At 43.7% G+C, this 25493-nt stretch overlaps 1 protein-coding gene across 2 annotated transcripts in view; it reads left to right on the top strand.

Annotated features, from left to right (window-relative positions):
* Positions 1 to 25493, top strand: part of SMYD2 (SET and MYND domain containing 2) — a 51668-nt gene that overhangs the window by 3331 nt on the left and 22844 nt on the right. For both annotated transcript variants that reach the window (XM_036860952.1, XM_036860941.1), the window contains exon 2: positions 18106 to 18169. In XM_036860952.1, coding sequence (XP_036716847.1) covers positions 18106 to 18169 — 64 coding nt within the window. The remainder of the gene's footprint in view (positions 1 to 18105; positions 18170 to 25493) is intronic.

Here is a 25493-nt window from a genome sequence, read left to right as displayed (position 1 = left end):
CTCTTGGCTCATGGGTCATTTAAAGGCAGGAATATTGTCTTTTTTGTCTGTTTGTTCAGAGTATCGGGGCAAAGTAGGAAGGCCCACTTCACCTCCTTGGACTAGAGCTGTTCGAACCTGGTTTCAGGAAATTTATATTCTGTCTGGCTCAGTCAGAGCGGTTGACTTAAATATTAAAATGTTTGCGCGATCAAAATACTGTGATTGAGATGGCCTATTTCAGCAGTTATACAGGTGTAATGTCCCCCCGATTTTTTTCCTGTAGCAGCATTCATCTCTTCCCCACTGTTTTACCAAACTGAAGTCATCTTTAGTTGATCTTAATCAGTATTAAGAGATGTGAACCCTTGATCCTGTTCTTAAGGTTCTCTGAAAGAGCCCTGGGCCTGAAGCTGCTGTCAGAAGGGGGTGTCATCCCCAGGGCTGCTGTGATTCTGCTTATTCCGAGAACATTCTCTGAGACTTGGAGAGTCTCTGAGGAGAGAAATGGCTTCAGATTGTTCTCAAATTATCTTGTTCTGTGAATGAAAAATTGGACACACGTGCTCCAATGCAGGATTCCCTCCATCTTTTTCCATGTATTTTTAAGAAATGGGTAGGAAGATTAAAATACACAGACAACAGATTTCCTCTAAAAAGTTACATTAAAGAATATAAAGTTAAGCCATCTGTACAGTAGATAATGAGGTATTGGGTTGCCATTTTCAACATTTCAGTATTTCAAGCTTTTCGTTTATTTAGAGACTACAAAGGAGGGACTTTGGGGCCAGATTGACTGGGTTTGAATTCTGGCTTCATCCCTTCCCGATGGTTTGTCTTGAGGCAAATTATTTAAGCTCTCTGAACTCCCGGGTTCCTTTATCTGTAGACTGCGCACATTAACACCCACCTACTGAGCTGGCCCTGAGACAGTGAAGTCAAGTGCCTAGCACGGCCCGGACACTTCGGGAGCTGTCAGAATTGGCCCCGTGTCTCGCTTGTATGGACGTGTTTGATAAGCTCTCTTGGCTAAATGTTAAATAGTGTGATAACATAGTCTCACTTCAGGGGCATTTTTTTGTGGTGGTGGCATTGGGGTGGGGAAAACTGGGAAGGAGATACTGTACCTTGTTGGCCAGTGGAGTCATCATTCAGATGGCATGTTGACCCAGAGTTAAAAGTGGCAGTTCTCAACCTCGGGTCCCCCAGCATAATAATGGGTGTCTGGGATCAATTTTCAGTATTTTTCGAAACCTGACAGAACTGATATGATTAGCCTACACAGATAAAGCTTTTTGAAGAAAATGAGCCTCGTGTAGCTCCAAAGTGCTTAGATACTTTAATACTCTTTTACCGTGGGATTAAACAAATGTTTGAAAAGAGAAATGGAGGAAAACAGAATTTTCCACCTAGCAAGGATACCATGGCTCCTCTCTGCTCTTTGCTTCCAGCATGATTCTTTCAGCTGTGGCAAGGAGCTGTCCTGCAAGACTTCAGATGTGCCGAGTGCCAGAACACGCACATTTTTCATACGCGGGAGCATAATTTCTGTTATAGCTTATCAGGGCTCAGTGACCAAGCTGCACATTTGGAAACGATTTGAGATGAAAGAGAACGGCAGCAGGATATCCTGAAGTGAAATTCAAACCCTGGTGAGTTAAAACCACCATCTAACACCTTTCCCTCCCAAAAGCAATTGCACAAAATCCTCTCACAAAAATTTGAAGATCCCATATAAAATGACGTTCCTTTAAATCGTGTTGCTCTTAGCAGCTCATAAAGCATTTCCAGATACATTCTTATTTTGATCCTCCCAAGGATGGCTTGTGTAGAGAAGACCTTATCCCATTTTATGTAGGAAGTAACTGAGTGCTGGAAAGGTTGTTTCCTTGAATTTCACATTTTTGGGGTCAGATATTTATTGAGCGTGTCCTAGGGCCAGCCTCTGTGTCCTTTATGGAGGGAACCATGTCTTCCTATTCTGAGTGTTGTTTTCCTTCCCTGCCCCTTTTTTTTTTTAAAGTATTTGTTTATTTATTTATTTATGGCTGTGTTGGGTCTTCGTTTCTGTGTGAGGGCTTTCTCTAGTTGTGGCAAGCGGGGGCCACTCTTCATCGCGGTGCGCGGGCCTCTCACTATCGCGGCCTCTCTTGTTGGCGGAGCACAGGCTCCAGACGCGCAGGCTTAGTAGTTGTGGCTCACGGGCCTAGTTGCTCCGCGGCATGTGGGATCTTCCCGGACCGGGGCACAAACCCGTGTCCCTTGCATTGGCAGGCAGATTCTCAACCACTGCGCCACCAGGGAAGCCCTCCCTGCCCCCTTTTGACCTGAATCTACCGTGTGGTTCACACCTGGACACCAGGACTTAATTCACTTCGGATTTCTCCTCAAGTGAATGCAATTTTCATCACCTCTTTTCTTTTGCTTCCGCTTCCCCCAAGAGATAATTCAACAGATTAATGCATTGTTTCTAAAAGTTCAACAAATAAATTGATCCAGCTGTCTTGTATCTTGTGCTGCTTTGGGTTCAGAGGTTTTTTATTCCAATGCTTTGGAATTTGCATAAGAGCTACATATATTCTTCTGTATTATCCACTATTACCTGATAAAATGTAAAAAGAAATACAAGGCTTTGGTCCTTTTGTGGGTTTGGGACATTTTTCAATATGCTTGAGTTATTTAAGACGAGTTGAGCATCTTAGTCTTTATAGCTATGTATAAAGAGTTTGTTTCTGTGCCCTCTGGTAGGGCAACATGAGAGTATAAACCCCCTGTCCTTTTTTTTCCTTAAACGTACCCAGTCTTCAGAACTATACTCTGTGCAAGGTTAAATGGGCATGGTTTGGAAACAGGATTCATGGTGCAGCTGTGCTAAGAGGCCCCAGATTGGTATTCCTGTAGGACAAGCATATGGCACACTATCTGTCAGAATATTCTTTAAAAGATCCTCAGAAATGTCTTAAATTTCTTTGGGAAGATCCAGGGCTCAGGGCTGTAGTTTGGCAGCAGCTGGTCTTCAGGAGAACTCAGAACAGGTGAGAACCTGGGACAGTGAAGTTGTCTGTTATAGAACTTGAAATAGAAAAATGCAAAGAAAGTTTCTACTTGATTTTGGTGTTTGAGACGTACCTCTTTTGCCTGAGGTTATTATCCCCTTTCTTTTTCTTGCCAATATAAAGAAAATATGAAATAATTACAATTTTAAGCCACTTTATTTCTGCTTCCCAAGGAGGCAATCAATAATTACAAATATCCCTTATGTAATTGGAATCATCAATAATAACTAAGGTCACTCCCACCATACACACACCTTGTTTTCTGAACGTCAGATGTGGAGTAATCACATTTCTCAGTTCAAGGCATGCTTTCATCTGATCCGCATAAGGACAATTTGACAGAAACGAATTTCTCCTCTGTTATTGATTCTGCATTCCCATTTCCTGTTCTCTCACAGACAACCCCTCTCTGGGTTTGCCTACTTGTCTTTGCACCTGTGAGTATATATGTCCTGATCACCTCCAGGGAGCTAGACAGACCTGGAACAGGCCACCCTGATTGTACTTGACCAGATGCAGACTTTGCGCCGTCCTTTGGTCAGCCTGGCGGCTAGGTGGTTTCTGGAGCGGTCCTCTTGCCCTGGAGAGGGGCCAGCTCTGGCACTAGAGGTCTCTCTGTCCCCTCTCAAGGGATTCACAGTATCAGCCTCTGTACACCACCATCACTCTCCCGCTCACATCCCCAACCCTTGCATCTCTGGATTTCTAGCAAATCTGTGGTAGTTTAGGGGTGCAGCCCTCCAGCGGGGAATTGACTGAAGTAACTGCCTTTTCAGGGGCTGAACCCATGACCTTGGCCTCATTAGCACAGGCGCTCTAACCAGCCACAAAGCCACACACCTCACTTTGTGTAACTTCTGCTGACTCTGTTCCTACCACCCTCCGAGGCCTCCTTTTCAATTGCAAAGGCGTTCACACCAACACAATAGAACAGAAGGAAACCAGATCTCTTCTAGACTTCTCTGAAGGCCAGAAATATGCAATTTAGCAGGAAAATAATACCAAAACGTCTTGAGGGTTCAGGAAAAAACAACTTATCTTTCTAGTCCATGCACTTGCTGAGAATCCAGCTGTGTGTCTCAGATTTTTCTTCAATCAAAAATTTAAAAATACTATGGAACTCCCTGTGCCAATTTATTAACGTAAAATCTAGGGACAAAGTGGAAGGTTTCAGATGACTGAGTGGAAATATGGCATGTACGTGATTAACATGGATTGGGTTTGCTTTTTAAAGAAGGAGAATCCATAAGTGCTTATCTTTGGCAAGTTTATAGTCCCTAGAAACCAAAATAAATGCTCGCTGTGATAGCTGAGACACCGGCGTGTATCAGCAAGTGCACTATGACGAACTAGGCGTCTCAGAGCCCCGGGAATCTGCAGTCACCGTGGGGGAGAGGAAAAACAAGGGCGACTCGCCTACCAAGAAGCGAATTTCACACTGAGGCCTGAAGACATAGGCATATATCCTGGGGGGAGAGGTGGAAAGAAACTGGCTGACCAACAAGATGCAGTTTTTCCTCTGAGTCAAGTAAAATCTCAAGGATTTTATATCCAGGCACTTGAAAGGAGTTATGTTGCCGTCTGTGGCAGAATGAAAAGATCTTGGACAGGAGGAGCTTTTTCTCTTCAGTCTGTGAGGACCAGGAAACGCTCTTCAAGGGATGTGGGCCCTGGGCTCACATCTTGTTGATTTTCCTCACCACAGCAATGTTTGTATAGGAAGCACCCTTGTGCAATCCGAAAAATCTCTTATCTGTCAGTTGCACAGATCTGTAGCAGAGCGATGATTGCTGTTCACAGTGATAGCGTCACATGTTCTTAAAACCTCAACAGTAAGAGACATTTAATTATGAACAGATGGTAAACTCCCTGAGAGCAGGGATTCTGTTTTTAATGTATTCAGCAAATATTTATATTTATAGAGCCCTTGCTGAGTTCTGAATCCCTAGGAAACAACCGTGAAGAAAAGCAACACCCTCCCCTCCACAGAGCTTATATTCCAGTAGGTTTTATTCATCTTTATAAACCCGTTGTCGACTGAAAAAAAGCACAACATGAGAGTTAAGTTTTATTTGGGGCAAAATGAGGACTGTAGTCCGGGAGACAGCCTCTCAGAGAGCTCTGAGGAACTGCTCTTGGGAGGTGGGGTGTGAGAAGGTCAGTGTATATGCGATTTTGGTGAAGGGGCGGACGTGCAGTCAAGCACACATTTTGGCAGAAGGTTCCTGCCAGCCTCAGGAAGGTTGCTGCGAGTCACGGCGAGCACATGTCTCTTAATCGTTTCAGTGCTTTTCTGGATATGAGAAGGTGTCAGAAATTGGACTCATAAAATCTTCTGAACATTTCTGACTATCCGAAGGCCTGTTCTGCCGGTTCTTTCCAGAGCACAGAGTGCCTCGTTCCTGATCTCCAGCCTGAACTCCTTTCGGGGGTGTCGAAGGTCAGCGACTGCAGTGGCTAGTGACTTCATCCTTGTAGAGGCAGATGGCAAGTGACAGTTTTTAGTTGACACTGTAGTGCATTGAACTTTGTCATTTTAGCAGATTTTTTGTGAAAGGCAGTAAGGTTTTGGGTTGAGTGTTTTCTTTTTCTTTTATGGAGCACTGATAACGTATGTCATAAAGAAAACTCTTAACACAGAAGTTTAACCACACACGCCGGTTCATGACTTATGCAAACTAAGGGAGGGCTTTGATCAGATAATAGTATGGTCTAATGAAATTGTGGCATCCCTGCCTTGTGTTAAAATAGCAGCACTTTGGGCAGACATTTTTTAGAAGTTGATGAAATTTAGTCTACTCATACACCTGAATAAATATTTCTAAATACTACTTTAAAAAAAAAACCTTTAGGGTTTTTTCACCTTAAAAACTTTCAGGCTCACAAAGTAGTAGAGATTCAGAAACAGTCTACTTATTTCACTCAATATTTACTTGATTTCGGCGCGTGTTCGGGCCTTTCAAGACACCTAGCTGCTAAATATTTTCTAGGCACAGAGGGGGAGAGCAGCCCACTGCCACTGTCTCTTTCTGTGCGTCTTCAGAGAGCGGCCCTGGTAGCACTCCACTGCAGGGTCAGCGCTGCCTGCTGGCACGCTCCCAGGGCTGGGCATCTGGGGTGATGTTGGGGTCCAGCTTGCTCTGCAGTGTAAGTTTCACTCCAGCAGCTCCAAACTGCTTATAATGGTACATAGACACACACACACACACACACACACACACTCGCGTGTCTTTGCACCCATAGCACCTTGTGCATACTTCCTTCATCACACTCACTCCTTGACTGCAGGAACCAGGTCTTACTCAACTTTGTAGCCTAGCATTTAGCCTGAGGCCTGGCACCCCATAACCTCAGTAAATATTTATTAAATGAATAGTCGCATTTCTGCAACTTATTTTACTAGCGGTTCTTTGGACAGGCCTCATCACCTATCTATGTATGTACATCACGTACCAATATATATACAGCTCTGCTTGTTCTGGGAAATGAATCCTTATAAATAACCGCAGAACCCTTCGTTGATCCCTGTTTTCTTCAGGACAAAATCTTGACTGCTCGGGTCCTCCGTATTCAGTGCTCTTCCCACGCTGTTTAGCGTTATCCCTCGCTACTTTTTCATTTAAACCCTAAACAAAGTCTGAGTGGTCTTACCAGTACCCATAAAGGTGCTGTGTCATTCCTCACTCTTCCCAATGTCCACTTGAACCAGGAGTGCTCCTCTGTGCATTATTCCCCTACTTACCCTCTGCCTTCTTCCCTGGTAAGGCCTCCTACTCTAAGTCTGTTCATCCTGAATAGAGACCCAGCTCAAATCGCATCTCTTTTTTTTCTCTTTCTGGCCGCACCATGAGGCTTGCGGGGGGGGGGGGGGGGGGGTCTTAGTTCTCTGACCAGGGATTGAACCTGGGCCACAGCAGTGAAAACGCCAAGTCGTAACCACTGGACCACAGGGAACTCCCCACATTGCATCTCTTTTTATGAAGCTTCCTCTTCAGTACTTCAGCCCACAATCTCTTCATTTTATTTAGTTAGTACTTTATATTTATTTGACAGGAGTTTACTATTTACTATTTAGAGTTTATTTGTATCTGTTCAAACGATATATAAGTTTGAGTTATCAGGGTCCAGTCCAAAATTGGGGTAATTCACCTAAGTAAATTGACAATTCGATTTTTTATTGTTTGACTGTGGGAAAATGAAATGAAGAGGATGGGAGTGTCACCTCTTAAAATTCTTCTGTAACCAGTTAAGGTGCACTTTCTTGCAAGATTTAGAGCAGGTCACATGTTTCTTGGGCCAGGAGTTAATACACATGTGTGGCTGCAGAGGGCCTGACCATATTCTGGAACTTAGGTTTATCATTAGGTTATAAAGGTAGTTTTACATGGTCTATTTCTACTCTGTGGCCAGAATGTTGAAGTGAGGGGTATTGTTAGGAGCATTTTAAGCTTTTAAATAGTTACATTTGTATGACTTTGATCTTGTCCTTTTCCTTGATATTTAATCACCTAGGTGTTGTAGAACTTAGGGCAACAGCAGTCATAGGAGAATCTAGTATTGTGTTCGTTACAAAGTACTGTTGCTAACGTCTGTCATTTATTGTACCATTGGAAGAAATGGTGGCTGTTACTTATTGTCAGTTCCTATATGAGAGAACTCATTCGTTGTTTCTTTCCTTTTTTTTTTTCTTGTTTAAATTGCATATTTATTTTTTCAGCTTTAAAAAAAGCTTTAAAATATACATACAACTTAAGCATTTTTAATGCTTTACCATCAGTGGTATTAAGTAAATTTGTGTAACCATCACCACTATCCATGTCCAGAATGTGTATCCATCACCCCAGACAGAAATTTTCTATCCTCTAAACATAACTTCCCATCACCCCAACCCGAGGGGCCGCTCTGAGAAGGGTCGCGCTGGAGGGAAGCCCCTCCTCAGGGCCCTGCCTTTCCCCAGGACCCAGTGCCCCACTTGGCTGGCACCCGCCAGACGCAACACCAAAACACAACCCCCAGCAGAGCCTCCACCCTAGCATTTTCTCAGACTTAAAGCCGAGAACAAGTTAAGCAATTATGTGCTTCTTTAACCTCCTCTCTCAATACTGCACCTTCAGAATGAAAAAGTGAGGTGGACAGTTACATGTGACGTAGTATCCTTGATGGGATCCTGACACAGAAGAAACACATGGGGGAAAAACTAAGAAACTCTGAACAAACTATGGACTCTAGTTAATAATGTATCAATATCATTTCCTCAATTGTAGCAAATGTACAACTACTGTAAGATGTTGACAGTAAAGGAAATTGTGTGTGTGCGCGGGTGTATGTGTGTTTGTGGGGGGCTGTAATGAGGGCACTCCGTACTCTTAACTTTTCAGTAAATCTGAAACTGATTGATTGCCACGTTGCAGGGCGTGCGGGATCTTCGTTCCCCACCAGGGATGGAACCCGTGCCCCCTGCAGTGGAAGCTCGGAGTCTTAATCACTGGACTGCCAGGGAAGTCCCTAAAACTGTGTTTTTGTTTTTGTTTTTATTTCTTAATATAGTCTATTAACAAAGAAAGTGAGGCAGGTCTGTTGTGATGATCTCTTGTGTCAGAGAGCCCCTCCTCTTGAGGGCCAGACATCCTAACGGGCGGTGGGTGGCTTAGGTTCTGGGGAAAAGGATCCTGACGTGGCCATGCCTAGACTGCCCAGGGGCAGGCCCCGCCCTGTACGGTGAAACTCACAACTCTGGCCCCGTGGTTCCAGCATCCTAAGTATGCTCCCAGAACACCACGGGCCTGTTAAGGTTTTCCAGACACTGGGGCTGATGGTGGAAACAGAGGGGACACGAGTGACGGGTGGGTCTCATGGACGAGGGCCGAGTCCCTTCTGGAGGCGCGGCACAGGCCCCCTTGGGGTGCAGGAGCCACCTGCTGGAAGGCCTGCGGGTTGAGCAGATTGACGCCTGGGTCCAACGCGGGCTCCTTCACTCCAGGCTGTGCGGCCTCAGCAAAGTCTCCCCGTCTACAAGACTGACCCCACACGGCTGTTGGAAAGATCTAGTAAGACAGCAAAAGTCAAGTGGTTCGCACCCAGAGGGTGCACGCCCGCCGCATACCCACTCTCTAGGGCTGGTCCCTGAAGTCAGCCGAGGAGAGGGACGCTGCTCTGCTCGGCACGTGATCCACGGCCAGCTCTCTGGGCAGATGAACGGGGTGCCCACTTCCCCGGGCCGCTGCGTCCCGCCAGGCCTTCGCCCCGCTTCTTACTTGGCAGGGCATTCCGTGCACCCTGCCTCACCTAGGCCTGAGGCAACCCTGTTCCCCCGGTAACACTGTACCCATGTCACAGGCGAGGAAACTGAGGGCCAGATCACATTTTAGGCGGGCTCTTTATTCAGCACGTGTTCGAACTTGACTTGCCCACGGCCGTGTGCGGAGGCCGAGACGGGCGGCAGCCCGTGAGCTTCTGAGTTTAGGTCTCTCCGGCCCTTCGCACCTGTTCAAAGACGCCGCCGTCACCTCGGTCAGGTACCCGGGAGTTGGCTCGGTCACGTACCCCGTGGCCCCTGTTTCTTTCCTTTTGACTTCCCAATTGGTAGGCATCAGAGAAGTCAAAGGCAAATTGCAAGGAAGTGTCATTCTCATCTCCCACAAAAGTTGATATAAAGAGTTGCAGAGGAGAATGTTAAATTCAAAAGCGCAGACATCTGTTCTTCTGGCAGGCTTCAACTGTAAGGGATTTTACAGGGCCTGCAAGATGAGGCTTGGTTGTAGGTATTGTCCAGTGGCTGAAAAGAGTAATATAATGTTCATTGTTCTGTAGGGTCAGTAGTTCTCTGCTCTGTCCATAAGCCTCATGAATTTTTTTCTTTCTAAGGCAAAGGTAAATTTCATCTCAACTAGAGCCTGCATTAAAACAAATCCTAAATCAGCATCCTCACCGTTTTTTCATTGCTGAGCCTGACTTTTCATGAACCAGTGATGTGGAGAGTCATGTCTACAGTATTTCTTTAGCTTTATTGAGGAATAATTGACAAATATGATTGTATTTAAAGTGTACAGTGTGATTATCTGATATACATAGAGGTTGTAGAATGATTACTAAGATCAAGATAATCAACACATCCATCACCTCACCTAGGTAACTTCCTTTTGTGTGGCGAGAATGCTTAAGCTCAGCTCTTAGCAACTTTCAAGCATACAATACTGTATTATTATTTTTTTAAATTAATTAATTAATTAATTTATATTTTTGGCTGTGTTGGGTCTTCGTTTCTGTGCGAGGGCTTTCTCTAGCTGCGGCAAGCGGGGGGCCACTCTTCATCGCGGTGCGCGGGCCTCTCACTATCGTGGCCTCTCTTGTTGCGGAGCACAGGCTCCAGACGCGCAGGCTCAATAGTTGTGGCTCACTGGCCTAGTTGCTGTATTATTAACTGTAGTGACTGTGCTGTACCGTAGATCCTCAGACCTTATTCTTCCTACAACCGAAACTATACCCTTTGACCTGCGTCACCCCATTTCCCCCAGGGTCATCGTTTTATAACAAGGTCAACCATTCAGTGCTGACCACCAAGCCCAGCCTTCTCCTTGTAAATCACAGCTCCTATTCCAATATTGGGGAAAACCTATTAGTTGCTGCCTTACTGCCCTAAATATTTCCCGCCTCCCCGGGCGGCCCTGGGCTCTAACTTTTAACAAGCCTCAGAACAAAGCCCGATGCCCAGGGGAAGGTTCAGCCCTGCTCTGGGAAGACGCTCCCACAGCAAGTGGTCCCATTTTCACTGTTACATTGTGGATTAAAGTGCTATGTGGAGCATCTTTCACTCTTACACAAAAACCAGTACCCTGAATATTATGCTTGTCCCCTGACCGGGGTTATAATAGGGTTCTGCCACAATTTCTCCCATTTTTATTTCTCTCAAATAGAAATTTGCTAGTGTAACCACTCTCTCTGGGTGGGAGGCTAACTTTGTTTCTGATTGTCTTATTTCAACCCGCGGAGAAGTTACATTGCGCCACTGGGGCTTTTTTCCTTTTCTCTTTTTCATTTGGCCGGGACTGCCTCTGTTCAACAGAGCCAACTTGTCATTTCTTCTGTCACCATTAGTTAAAAGTAATTGTTATTGCAAACCCACTCCATGCCAGTATCATTCTCTTTCATGGGGAAAACCCACGAAGCATTCATTTCAGTAGCAGAAAGGAGGGAGCTTGCAGGATCAAATCCTTTTGATCTCCACCAACAGCGCCTGTGGCAACACATTAACTAGCACGAGTTGTTAATTACAACCCTAACTTGTTGATCTTCCTGGCTTCCAAATTTTAAAAGCAAGAAAATTAATCACTGCCTGTGTCTCGTCCAGTAGAAAATGACAGGAGTGTGTCTTCTAATTTCCGTCCCAGTCACCAATAATCAGATAGTTGCATTTTCCTGTAACATTTCTTTCCTCCCTTTGTGGATAGAACCATTTCTTAAGTTCAAAGAGCCCTTCCATTCACAGCAGGGTAGATGTTTGCCTGTAAAACAAAGGCTTTAGAAGCATAAATCCTCTGACTATGAGTCTGAGTGACATTGTACTGAAGATATTTCAGGAGTTGACATCACTTAAAAAAAAAAAACAAAAGAATGAAGGCTAATTAAAAGTCTAGTAGTCGCAGGCTTCACGGGTTATTTTCTCATTTAATTTGCATAACAAACCTATGAGGTAGAAACTATCTTTACGGTGGAGGAAACAGGTTCAGAAAGGATTAATAATTTGCCCAAGATCACACAGCACCTCAAGCACCAGAAAGAAAAAAGGACTTGAGATAGGGAAGAAGGAAAAGTAACTCATCATTTTCATCCAACATTGTGAAGCGGGAATCAGGAGGAGGCGGAAAGAAAGCTGAGCCTTTCTTTTTTAAAACTTGCACTTGGCTTCTAGAATATTTGCTTGTCATAGTTAGAAAATACGGTGTCTGCCACTTTATTCTGACCATCATCAAGGTAGCTAAACAACCTAATACATCCTGTGTGTGCCAGTCATTCTTAAGAAGAGTTACACTGTAAAGTCTGCATTGCAGAGAAGAACGCTTCAGCACTCTTCTTCGGCAAATTCAGCACTCAGAAACACTCAACCCAAATGGATGACCATAGGCCTAGGCCAGTGGGTCTGCATTCTGGAAGCACGTTAGATCCGGGTAGTTCTCTAAAACTCCCAACACACGTCAGTCTGATGAGAATTGCTAGACACAACCCCACCCCCAGACGGGCACATGCAGCCGAGGTTGAGAGCCACTCCAAGAGGTTATGAGTGATTCACCAGTAACTTTCCTTTAGTTCCCTTCCTTTTCAGTTATTTCACTTCATTCCCCCAAATGACCTTTATTAATCTTTCCTTTGAGGGCAGTTTTCTTTTCTTGGTTTTTGCAGTCTTTCCCCAAACCTCCTGGACAATTCAGATCAGGTTACATTGCAAATGAAAGATTTACAGCTACGTCTTCTGCAGGAACAAGAGTGTATTCTAAAAGCCTGTATATTCCTACAGTGAAAATGGATCTCCCATATGAAGTTTCCCTCTGGCTAAACTTTGCAGTCAGCAATAGTCACACTCTCACAGGAGCTCTCTCTTTCTCTCTCAAACACATACACAGTGCACTTGCCGGCTCAGCAAATTTTAGTTTGGGTTTCAACCATTAGACTTATGAAACGTGTGCATCTCTCCCTGTGAAAAGCTATGGGAAAAACTGAAGCACGTATCAGGATAATTGAAACAGAGCTCCCATCCCTACCCCATTTCATCGCGAACTGCTATTACCAAATAGATCAAAGTAGACTCTTATGCTATTCACTCTCCGTAACTGGCTTAGCTTCTCTCCTTTTCTATTGTGAAGGCAGTTTGGCTCAGGAGAATCTTTGCTAAGAAAATTCACATGTATCCAGGTAGATGACTCCATAAGCATATATATACAGTAAAATCTGCCTCTGAGTCAGGCAAGACTTTTCTGTTGTTTGTGAGAGCTGCAGTGTTCTATCACCCAGTTCCCAGAGGACACAGGCCTGCTTGGACTGGCCCAGTGTCTGAGAAACACCTGGATTTAGCGCACTGAATGAGACAGGGACCTTCTTTGCACAGACTGAATACAAAATTAATCCTTATTTTATTCCAGTCTGCTTCAGGTGATATTGATTCCTCTGGAGTAGCTGATTGAGAGACCCTCTGTGGGGATGCTTCCTCCCCAGATCTCATTTTCAGAAATGATCCTGGATTCTCCCCATTGCATCTTTGAAGCCAAGTAGCATTAATGGGATACCATTGGAGCTGGGACATTATGCAGACCAGAGTAAAGAATGCCTCTATTTACACTTTGTTATTACTGTTATCCAGACACATAGATTATTTTTGTTTCATGTCACAGTACTCAAAGAAGGATATTTTTGCACGGTGGAGACATAGTATGTACCTTGATGTGTGAATTCTGATTCTGCTACCTACCTTCTGAATGACCACGTTGGGTTAGATATTTCACCTCTAGGATCCTCAATATCTTCATCTGAAAAGCGGGAATAATAACTTCTTCACAGCTGATGGAATTATTGCAAGAGATCAGTTTTCAAACTTTTTGGTCTTTTTTTTATTGGAGTATAGTTGCTTCACAGTATTCTGTTAGTTTATACTGTACAGCAAAGTGAATCAGCTATACATATACATATATCCCCTCTTTTTTGGATTTCCTCCTCATTTAGGTCACCACAGAGCACTGAATAAAGATCCCTGTGCTATACAGTAGGTTCTCATTAGTTATCTATTTTATACATAGTCTTAATAGTGTATGTATGTCAATCCCAGTCTCCCAATTCATCCCACCCCCGCCCTTCCCCCTTGGTATCCATATGTTTGTTCTCTAAGTGTGTGTCTCTATTTCTGCTTTGTAAATAAGATCGTCTGTACCAATTTCAGATTCCACATATATGCGTTAATATACAATATTTGTTTTTGTCTTTCTGACTTACTTCACTCTGTATGATAGTCTCTATGTCCATCCATGTCTCTACAAATGACCCAATTTCGTTCCTTTTTATGGCTGAGTAATATTCCATTGTATATATGTATAACGGAGGTCTTAAGAGCCCTCGCTACCCTTAGAAATTGAGAACTCCAAAGAGCTTTTTTTATTTACCTTGGTATTTATCAATACCATATTTGTATTAATAATTAAAAATAAAGAATATTATAAAGCATTGATTTATTTTAAAATGACAGCAACCCTTACTGTTAATGTAACATTTTTTTAAATGAGGACTGTTTTCCAAAACAAAAGAATTAACGAGAATAGTGGTGTTTTACAGTTGTGCAAATCTCTTTAATGTCTGGATTTCCAGAAAACAAGTGGATTCTCAGATATGCTTCTGAATTCAGTCTGGAGAATTATGTAGTTTTGGTTGAAGTATGTGAAGGAAATCTGGCCTCAAATAAATATGTAATTGGAAGGGAAGGAGTATTTTAATAGCCTTTTCAGTTAATTGCGGATATTCTTTGATTCAACACTAGATAGAACTCAGTAAGTGATTTTGTCTTAAAGACTAGTTGTAATGTGCAATCTGAAGCCATCTGTGAATTTTATGCACTCTGATACGTAAAATCCCTTAGTCTGTCTTGTACTTTGAATGACTTTTTTACCCATGTGTAATTTTTAAAACATCATACACTGGTCATTTGGAAAACATTGGTTCACTAAATTATGTAGACCTTCTAAAACTTTATTTCATCGAACCATATCAAAAAATCATAATTATGAAAACCACCACCAGTCTCATCAGACAAGAGACTGTCAAGCCTAGGGCAGCAGATGTATGTTCTGAAATTTTAATTTTTGCTCAAAAGCCCAAATTTTATCATTGGCAACAAACACTGCTAGTTATTTTCCTTGATGTGATGGGCTCACTTCATTCATTTCCATAATGTAGCTGCCAGATACACAAGTCTGAATAACCAGTTTGTCTAAAGTTGTTCTTTCAGGTAAAAGTGGTATTTCAAGAAAACAGTGGCTAGTTCAGCTTATGGCTCCAGGATTGGCCAAGAGCTCTTCCTTGAGACAGCCCTCATCCTTCAGTAGGAGCAGAAATGCTTCCTGCCTTCTTCCCATTTCATCTCAGGATGTCAAAAAAAACACATACCAAAGAGTTGAGGTTTAGTGACGTTAATATTTGTTACTGCTTCATTAGGGACATTCTTTTTTTTTTTAATTTATTCAAGTATAGTTGATTTACAGTGTTGTGTTAATTTCTGCTGTATAACAGTAATTCCGAGATGTATATATATATATATATATATATATATATATATATATATATACATTCTTTTTCATATTCTTTTCCGTTATGGTTTATCACAGGATATTGAATATAGTTCTCTGTACTATACAGTAGGACCTTGTTGTTTATCCATTCTATATATAATAATTTGCATCTATTCATCCCAAACTCCCAATCCATTTCTCTCCCACCCCTCCGCCCCTGTTGGCAACCACAAGTCTGTTTTCTATGTCTGTGAGTCTGTTTCGTAAGTAAGTTCATTTGTGTCATATTTTCGATTTCATTAGGGACATTCTTAAGTGATACTGGCTTTCCCCCCCTTGCTATAGTGTGTGGAAGTGAGGAATACAATGACCACTCGGACAGTTTGGTGCCGCTGCTTTGACTTGAACTAAAGCATCGCAGGTTTCACCCTCCAGGCACCTTACACCTTCTAGAGCACAGATGTCAAGACAGAAAAGGCAGTAGTAGTATTCTGGAAATAGTTTTCACCTCACAGACTCCCTGAAAGGGTCTCCGGGCCCCCAGTAGTCTACAGACCACATCTTGGGAACCACTGGGGTGGACAGTAGGAATTATGTAACCTCTCGCCAATCCTGACAAGTTAACTCTTTCTCCCTGATCTTCATTGTTTGTGGCCGTGGACTTGGTGACTGGCTGGGCTGAATGAAACCCGGCCTTTGGGAGATTTATCATGTTGATGTAATCCCACTAGAGTTCTTCCCGAGCTCACCAGAGCCCAATTGCTTTTTTTCTCTCTGAGATGTTACCTTGAAACTGAAAACAAACCTTGGTTTCATGTTAGCTTTACTGCTGGCATCTGTGCAGGAAGATCTCTATATATAATCCTTGTCTTTTTGTATGGTGTAGAGCTAATAAAGACATTATTGTTATAATTTCCTAATCTTTTATATCAAGGGGTCTTAACTCGAGTTTCAGAGACTCTTCACTAGTCGATGTGTAGACTTTAGGTGACTCGTGAGCCCTTGAAATTTCATAAAATTTTCTGTTGTTTTTTGGGGGTTGGGGAGAAGGTGGGTTGTTGGGGAGAGTTAATAGCTTCAGATTCTCAGAGAGATTTTTTGTGACCTCCCCCCCTGCAAAACCAAGCCTTAACTAATGGTTGTTTCAGGTGGACATTGTTATGGGTGGCACCTACCCATCCACTGTCCATTTCCAAATGCACTTCTTTTTGGAAAGAATTTTCAAAGTTCCCTCCTTGGCTTTGGCCCGTCTGTACTTGCCATCCCTTTGGCATTCCTTCATGGTCCATGTCACTTAGCACTTGCTCACGACTCACTTCACGGCTGTCTTCACGCGCATCATCTGTCCTTTTCCTCTTGGCATAAAATGCAGGAGAGCAGGGACTGTGCATCTCGTCGTCCAGATGCATCTCCTCGGAGGGTATTTCAGGCTGGAGAATACACTCAGCCAAATCAGTGGGTTCCTTTTTGAACCACTGAGATGTGCAAACTTGGAACATTTATTTATACCTCAACCGCAAGATGCGTTTTTCTCCCACACATTCTTCAGTCTGCTTCTTGGAACCCAAGCGCTGTCATGAAAACTGCAAGGCAGTCTGTTTCGTTCCAACAGTAGCATTTTTGGAACACTTTCCCGATTCCGTAGGAGTAGTGTGGTGACTACCACTTGCTGATGAGACGCAGAGGAGGACTCTGCAGCGCAATTATATGTATATCATGAAATATCAGCTCTCCCGGGAAGCTGCAGAAGGGGTGGGGGTGAGGGGGCTCCGCTGCAGGGCAGGGGGCACCCCTGACGGTAGCAAGAGTGCTCTTCGCGACATCAGCATTTCTATAAGTCAGGAAGCTGGCTTCAGTGTGGTGGGTGAGAATCAGACAGCGGGCTTTACAGATAGTGCTCTGATTCAACCATGTGGTGGTTCCCCACCTCAAAAAAATTTCTAAGAGTTCTATCGTATGTGGTTTAACTTAGTGGCTTCACAGTTTTTGAAAAAACTGTGGCTTGTCTGACGCAGCAAACACACCAGCACCTAACAGTTGGGAAACAACAAATATCCCTGTCCTGTGTGGGAAGCAGGAAGATAAATAATATGGCAGTGAACAGGGAGGACTGACCTAATTATGATGAGGCAGAAGAATCGCTCAGTAGGATACCGACAAGGTGGATGTGTGTACCAATCAGATCTGGGACTATTTTATTCAGGAATATGTTCCCACTTGCTGGGTTGCACTGTGTTTAAACTTAGCTTCCCGGACAACATTTGAGTTACTGACATCCTCCATCCTATCTTCTGCATCACTTGCGTGTCTAAATACTAGAAGTTGCCACTCACAGTGCATTTTCACCAGTGTGGGTGGACCCCAATCCTCCATCTGTACAGACTCAAACTTCCAAGATGGCTTTGTTTATTTCCGTCCCTGTCTAGCAGGTGAGAAAATCAGGACATAAGAGCCTTTGACTTGCCCCAAACTATTGAATGATAGTGCAGGTGATGGTAACAGCTGTGGTGTCCCAGGCCAGGCTCATGAGTCAAAGAGTGTGTCATTCGCCTCTTTGGAAAGTGCCTTTCATGCTGTCGGGGTCGGTAAATGTCGGTGCGTGTCCTCTTTGACTAACTCACTCCTACTCAAGGGCTGAATCTGGTCAAACTCTCCTTTGGGAAATTGCCACCTATCAGTGGGAGAGCAAGGTAAGGTGACTCTTGGCTCTGCTTTCGGACCAGATGGCTGTTGCTACTGCATGATAAAATGTGCAGCTTCACGTTTCCCTGCCTCTCGATACTACAGTGCCCTTTCTGTTTTTTAAGGAAAGAAGGATTGTCCAAATGTGGAAGATGCAAGCAGGCATTTTACTGCAATGTGGAGTGTCAGGTAGGTGTTGGGCCAGCTGGCAGGGAGGGCCTTGTTTCCTCGGCAGATTGGGACCCAACATCCTTCTCGTCCTTGTCACGGCATCCCAGAGCCCTCCTGCAGCCAGAGCTACAAAGCCTCCTTGTGGCATAGGAAGTGGCTGGGTCCCCCTGTGTGCTGGCCCGGGGCTGATGGGCAGTAGCATTTTGGGGCCACACAGAAGATCAAAAATAGGGGAGCCATGTCGGATACAGGCATGTGTATCACTAAGGTCGACAGTCTGCCCCCCAAGACTACCAGCAACAGACAGAACATGCAAAGATGACCAATGAAAACTGTTAACATGCTATCTTTAAAATTGTTTAATCTTTACTATCACAGGTCTGTATTTGTATATGTCCCTCTAGCAGGCCACACGTTGCCCTTGGGCTGGTCTAACCCAGCCTGATTCCAGCTAGACTTAGGTGAGCCCCTGGCACAGCCTTTGTACAGCCAGAGGCGAGCTGCTCTGAACTTGGACCTGGAGACTTGGGGATGGTGCCTCGGCAGCAGTCGGGGCTGAGTGGGTTCCGGAGGCGGGTTGCATGTAGACCATGGGCCATCTGGCTTGATGGGTACGTCTCAAGGGAGTCTCGTAACACGGAACTGGGAAGCTCAAGGGGGAGTTTGGAGGAGCTCTTGGTAGATTCTTTGAGGCACGAGGAGTGGTGTTTTCCAGACTTTTCTACTTGATACTATATAGTTACACAAAATGTTCATAGATATTTTACAGACAAAGTGTTCCATGTTCCAGCAATTTGAATTTGGGGAGAATATGATCTTCGACTTCAGTATACCCTCCCCAATCTGTTTTTTTAATGGAAACCTGCTGATACTCCTTGGGAAATGCTGATGCCGTTAAACAATGGCTCTATATGACGGGGAGGATTTTCAACGTATCTGTACCTCTTTTTGTTGTTGTTCTTCCCATACTTGGTGTCATTCCCGTCTGTCCCCTCCCCCCTCCCTGGTCTGCCTTATTACCCACGATTTCATTTTTTTCTCTCTCTCTTCTCCCTATGCAGCTGGTCTCTGAAAGTCTCCAAAGGGCATTATTTGGCAGTGGGAGAGGTTGCTAAGCTCCGATGTCTAGCATGTCAGTGTCATCTAACCGTAGCGCTCCTGTCACAGGGGCCCTGGCGAGAATGAAACACAGGCTGAGCCACTGGCTTGGGAAGGTCAGCCTTGGTTCTGAAGGCCACGTACATGGTCCCTCTCCCTGTGGGCTTCCGGAGACTGTCAGCCTGTGGGGCAGTGAGAATATAGATGGGTTTGTCGTTGAGTTTTTAGGGAGTGTGGCTTCTTTTGAAGAGGCGAGATCATACTTTGCTCCTACAGATCGTAGACAGAGAACTCTGTGGTTGGATTGCTGCGACATTGGAGAGATCAGTGAGCCCTGGAATGACATGATTTGGTTCCAGGCCTGATAAGTTAGCTGTTTCTATATTTAAGTTAAACACTCCTAGAAGAAATAACTCATGACGTTCTGGTTCTTTAAAGAAGCAAGCTAGTAACTCACAGACAGTTCAGACTATTGAAACACAGAAGAGTAGGAGGACATAGTCCCAGCTCTGCAAATGACTAGCTCTAGGAACTTCATAGGACATAGGCAATTCAAAGGACATCTCAGAGTCTCCGTTTCTTTAAATGTAAATGAGGACAGTGGCCCCTGTCTTGATGAATTCTAAGGACCAAATGATTTGACAGATATGAAAGTTCTATGTAAACTGTAATGCTGTGTACAGGCGTGAGGGCTTATAAATAGTAATATTACAGTAATTCAGGCTGGACTGAAGCTTAGCTCTATGCAGAGATTAAAGTATACAGCATATGTTAGATTTAAGGGGCTTGTTTTTTTCTTTTTTAACTTTTTATTTTATCTTGGAATATAGCCGATTAACAATGTTGTGATAGTTTCAGGTGCACAGCAGAGCGACTCAGCCATATATATACATGTATCCAATCTTCCCCAAACTGTCCTCCCATCCAGGCTGCCACATAACATTGAGCAGAGTTCTCTGTGCTCTACAGCAGGTCCTTGTTGGTTATCCATCTTAAATATAGCAGCGTGTACATGTGGATCCCAAACTTCCTAACTATCCCTTCCCCCCACCCGAGGGGCTTGTTTTTTTTCACCTGAGAGAATGGATGGTTTCTAAGAACTTGAGATCCGTAATGGTGTACATTGTATGAGTAATGCTTGTTACAAAATGCTTGTTAACTTCCCTGATGAACTGTAAACTCCGCATTAATATAAAATATGAGAATCTGTGAGATGCTGAGCTACCTCTGGGTCTCCTGAGCGTGCCGCTGAGCTGTCTTCCATTAGGCCTCACCAGGTGGTATTATTCTGATGAGTCATCATGGTCCAGGTTGGGGTCTTGAGGTGGCCATTGTGGTCCCCCTGCCTTTAGGACCTAGTCTCCCGGATTTGCACACTCACAGTAATGGGTGCCCTGCCTCGGGAGGTTCACAATGATCGAGTTCATCAACCCATGTTAACCAGAATACCTCTTTTTTCTTTTCTTCTTCTTTTTTTTTTTTTAAAGAAGGTTTTCTTTTCTTTTTTTAATTTTTTGGCCGTGCAGTGCGGCATGCGTGATCTTGGTTCCCCCAGCAGGGATCGAACCCATGACCCCTGCAGTGGAAGCGAGGAGTCTTAACCACTGGACCGCCAGGGAAGCCCCCCAGAATGCCTCTTTATTACTTTACAGTAAGCAGCTTGAAGTCTGTACATTCTCCTCTTATAGACAAATTGTACAGGTTAAAGCATAATGCGATTGCTTGTATCAGGGAATCCCAGGATGGGGGATACAGTGCTGTGACTGTAAGTCATGTTGAAGGTCTGGGCCAAAACAGCTTGCTGTGTCCAGCCTCGTGATGTGTAGTCTTCCCTGTGTCTCGCCCAGTTTCTGTGCTAGGACACCCTCAGTCCTGGAGAGCACTTCTGCAATTCAGTTTTCCTGTGCTCTGTGAAGTATCTCTCGTGACAGAAGTAGCCTCCTAGAGGACAAGTGATAACACAGCTCCCAGAGCCACTCATTTTCTAGAGGTGAGGCTGGATTTGACCTGTAAGTTTCGTTTTTGTTTCATCTCTCTCCTGTTGTGGAAGGAAGAGGCGAATAGTCATTAAGGTATTCTGTCCTACGGTACTGAAGAACTAAATAAGTGCAGGACTCTGTCTTACAATGAGATAAAATGGTCATAAAGTTTTAATCAAAGTAAGTGCCTAGAAATAAATGGCTGTATAAGGGCTTCATCCATAAAATCATTAGGGAGGAATCTAGGGCATTTGCTCCAGATAAAAATGTATTCAGGGTTCTGCCCAAGGGACTGCTTGGATAGGATCAAAGTGGAGACTCTGCTGCAAGTGGCACAGAACAAGAGCAGCAATGAAGAAGGTAAATGAGTGATTCTCCGCCTAAGAAAGCATGGCCCTCAGCTGCTAGTCATTTACTGGGCCTTCTTCAAAGGCAGACCCCACCCACCTGGAGTCACCAGGGGGTCGGTACCACACATCAGATGATGGGGTTGGAAAGGAGGTTATCAGTAGATAAGAAAACAGTGTCCACATTGATTGGGTGACCCACCCAAGGGGACACAACAGCAGAACCGAGACCATACTGTGCAGACTGCCTGGGGAGGGCTTTCACTGCTTTCCAACACCGTGCTTGGGGGTGCTGAGGACCCTCCAGGAGAAGAGGCACTGTGGGAATGTGTCAAAGACTGAGAAGTGGCCTTTCATTGAGGTGAAAGGGAAGACCCCTTCCAGTGGTGTTGTCTTTCCAGAAACCTCTCCACGAGTGTAAGGCACACATCCTTCCACAAACGCAGCATCTCAGGAGACCCTCAGCACTGTGTTTACTCTCCCTGGGCCCTCCTCTCTAATTGCAGGGCTTTAGGACCGTGCTTTGTTGTATACAGTTTGGCTCTGTCTTGTCCCATTTCCTTTCCTCTTCATTCACTTGGCTCAGTGTGATCCTGCCAGAGGAAAGATTTTAATTGACGATGCATGAAAGGGTAATGGGAGGAAATATAAAAGAAATAGGAATTCCTTTTTAGTTAGGCTTGGTTTGTAACCTGTGTGTCTTAATGAACTATATTTATTTTTATAAATACGCCTGGAAAGCTAAGTGTATTATCCACTCACTTAAGACGTTTTCATTAAATCGTACTATGACATGTTGAAGAGAATAGTTTTAGCAAGGTATTACATAGAGGAATTGCGGAGTAGAACTTTCTAGGGTATTATTTCTTAACATTAACAATTAGAAGAAAACGATTTGTGTTTTGTAAATAGAGGTGATAGGATTATGAGTGTGCTTTTGAAAGTAGGAAGGGGCATATCCCAATGGAGATTTTAAAAAGCATGTGTGAGGAGCTTATGATCAAAGATTCGAGAACATTCTTGACTTTTATCATCGATTAGAAAGTAACTGAAGTGTAGAAAGTGTCCAAGAAATGCTCCCATGACCCTGTCGTTGTTTGGGTGATTAGTGAATGGGGCCAGAGTCACAGGTTTAGTCCTGGTTACATTCGCTTTGTCCTCTTAACCCAGACACAGGAACCGTCTTCAATAGAGCCACTCTTTTTTCTAAATGGTTAATATCACCAGTAGGAAAAAACGTGTAGGAATGAATGAGTGCATCCCAATCACTCTTTTATGGGACGAGAAAACAAAGCAGATGTCCATGTGACGGGGGCTCAGCAGTGTCTGTCATCTTGGTTTGAGATGGTCTCTAAGCCCCTGATTCCCTCTTCATTCTTCCTCTCGCAGAGGATGGCAGTAGAGAGCAGCAAGCCTGACATTTTCTTAACTATTCCACATTTTAAGAAATCACCTCCGCATGCTGCTCCACATTTCAGGAAATCACCTATGCGTGTGTACAAGTAGACATGGTCTAGATTGAAAGCCCCATTAGAACAAGAGAAACACCAAATGCGAGAGTTAGAAAAGGGGACGTCACAATAAAAATCCGGTCTCCTTATGCAGGGAGGCAATATATCGTTTGCTCAGCAGAAAACTGGATGACATAGCAATCACTCTTTTCTTCCAGTGTTGGAAGTGCCGATGTACCACGAAACAATTTTGCAACTCTCTTTACGCATCTTTAAGCATTTTTGTCCATGCACAAAAAGGAAAGTCATGCAGAGCTGTTATTACATTGGCTGAAAATGAACTAGACGTTTAAAAAGTGTACCAAAAAATTCCCTTACTTCTACAATAGATTTAAGTGTTCAAATGTATTGCACGAATAATCTGTGCTCAATATAGAAAAATCAGAAAGTAAAGACTGAAAGAAGAACAGAAAGAGTAGCCATACTTCATAATTTTATCCTTCCAGAGAAAATCACTAGTAACACTTTGGCATGTGTCTTTCTGAATCCTTCCTGTGCATTTATTTGTATATTACTTTCCTGGGAAATGGGATCCATTTGAGTTTACATAAAATTTTATAAAGATTGCCATCAGGCAAGGAGCAACAGCTTGAATTTTGAAGAAAACTAGTAGAGAAAGTTCTGGAAAAATGGGCAAAAATATTTTTAGAAGCATAAAGGGTTGCAAAATCATTCTGTGTACAATGAAACTGCCAGTGCTAAAAAAACAAAACAAAACACAAATAAAGCACTATTAATTGATAAGACTTATTCCTATCCATCAGGTTAGCTTAATTTTTTGTTTCAATTTTGTCCAATCTGATTGTTTATAATTTCTTATGGGCAAAATTGGGGCAGATTATATCAGGGTATGCTCAGAACCTATCTGACATTTCTACCAGATGTTCTTCTCCCCCCCCCACCACCGTTTTATTTTTTTTTTTTAAGAATTAAAACCGAGTAGTGCCATTGTGGCACATCTCTGTCATTTCCACCTTCTGACAGAAAGTGAAAACTTCTTATTACCTAGTAAATTTCCCTTGATGAAACTTATATGATTCTGCACTTCCTTGAATTTACCCAGCTCTCTGATTTAACTGCTCTGTGTGGGGCTGTATCACATTCTAGGTGCTCTTACTTTTACCTTGTGTTCCGATATAGTCATAAGCTTCTTGAAGTCAAAGACTGCATCTCCCACCTCTGCCTCTACGGTCAGTCGAGGGCTTACCGGATGAATGAAAGAACCAGTAAATGAACAGTTACTAGCATTTGTTGAGAGCGCAGTGTGTGCCAGGCGCTGGTCTGAATGCTTCTTGTGGGTTAGCTTATTTGCTGGATACCCACAATGACCCTTTGTGGTTGGTTGCATGAATGCCTAATTATCCCATTTGAAGGTCCTATATTTGTTGGTAGTCTTCAAGCTTCTGTGTCTGATTATCACTGTTGGAAGGCATAAAATCATAGACTCAAGAATTCTGGACCCGCTAAATAACTTAGGGATCATGTTATTCACAGCCAAGGATATGGATGCAGAGGGATTAAGAGGCCTGCCTGGTGTCACATAGCTGCTTCGCTGCAGAGCCGGGGTGAGAATGCAGGTCTCCCCGAGCCCCAAACCAGTGTCCTCTTACTTCACAGCACTCTGCTCGCCCCCAGACCGTGCCCTGTAGTTCGGTTCCCTTCCCTTTGAGGACATTAACGTCAATAAATGTCTACATTGTATGTTACTTTTTATTCACATTAATTTGACATTAATTCTATTAATAATATGTAAGTCATATTAAGAAATGTTAGCATTAAACTTATTTCTCCCAGGAGCTCATTGTTAAACACCAAAAGACACCACCTACAATTCAGAAAACTAGCATCTTCAAGGCCCTGCAGAGACCTTGTATTAGCGTTCCTGGGGTCATAGTGGACACGTGTGTGTTCCTAGTTGTCAGTTATCCATCTGTCCCCAGCTGGGGGTCCTCACTTCCCTTGGATATCCCAAGGCCAGGCTTGAAGCCCTCTTTGACTTTCCCTTTCTGCCTTGCATCTGGGGAGGGAGCTGGTTTGTCGACTGGGAGCTAGACCCACCTGCCCCTACCACGTTGCCTCATCACCGTGCTCTCCTTTTAGGCTTTGGCTAAAAACAGATCCTCTTCTTCCTTTGTGCATATCTTGTCATTTCTTTCTCCCCCTGTTCTTAGTTATATTTGGCATGGTGTTATTTAACACTGCAGAACATCTTGGCACAGAACTTGAGCCAAGGGTCTGTGCCACGGGCTGCCTTAAATCACTGTGACATCGTGTCTTTCCTTCTTGGCACGGGGGAGGGCAGAGAGACATCTTCATTCATTCAACAACTTTATTGAGTGCCCAGTAAATACCAGGCACTGTTCTAGGTTCTGGGGTAACAGGCGTACACAAAACAGACTAATAAGGT

The sequence above is a fragment of the Balaenoptera musculus genome, chromosome 1, assembly GCF_009873245.2.
Source record: "Balaenoptera musculus isolate JJ_BM4_2016_0621 chromosome 1, mBalMus1.pri.v3, whole genome shotgun sequence".
In the NCBI taxonomy this organism is placed as follows: Eukaryota; Metazoa; Chordata; class Mammalia; order Artiodactyla; family Balaenopteridae; genus Balaenoptera; species Balaenoptera musculus.
This window is presented reverse-complemented; position numbering and strand designations above follow the sequence as displayed.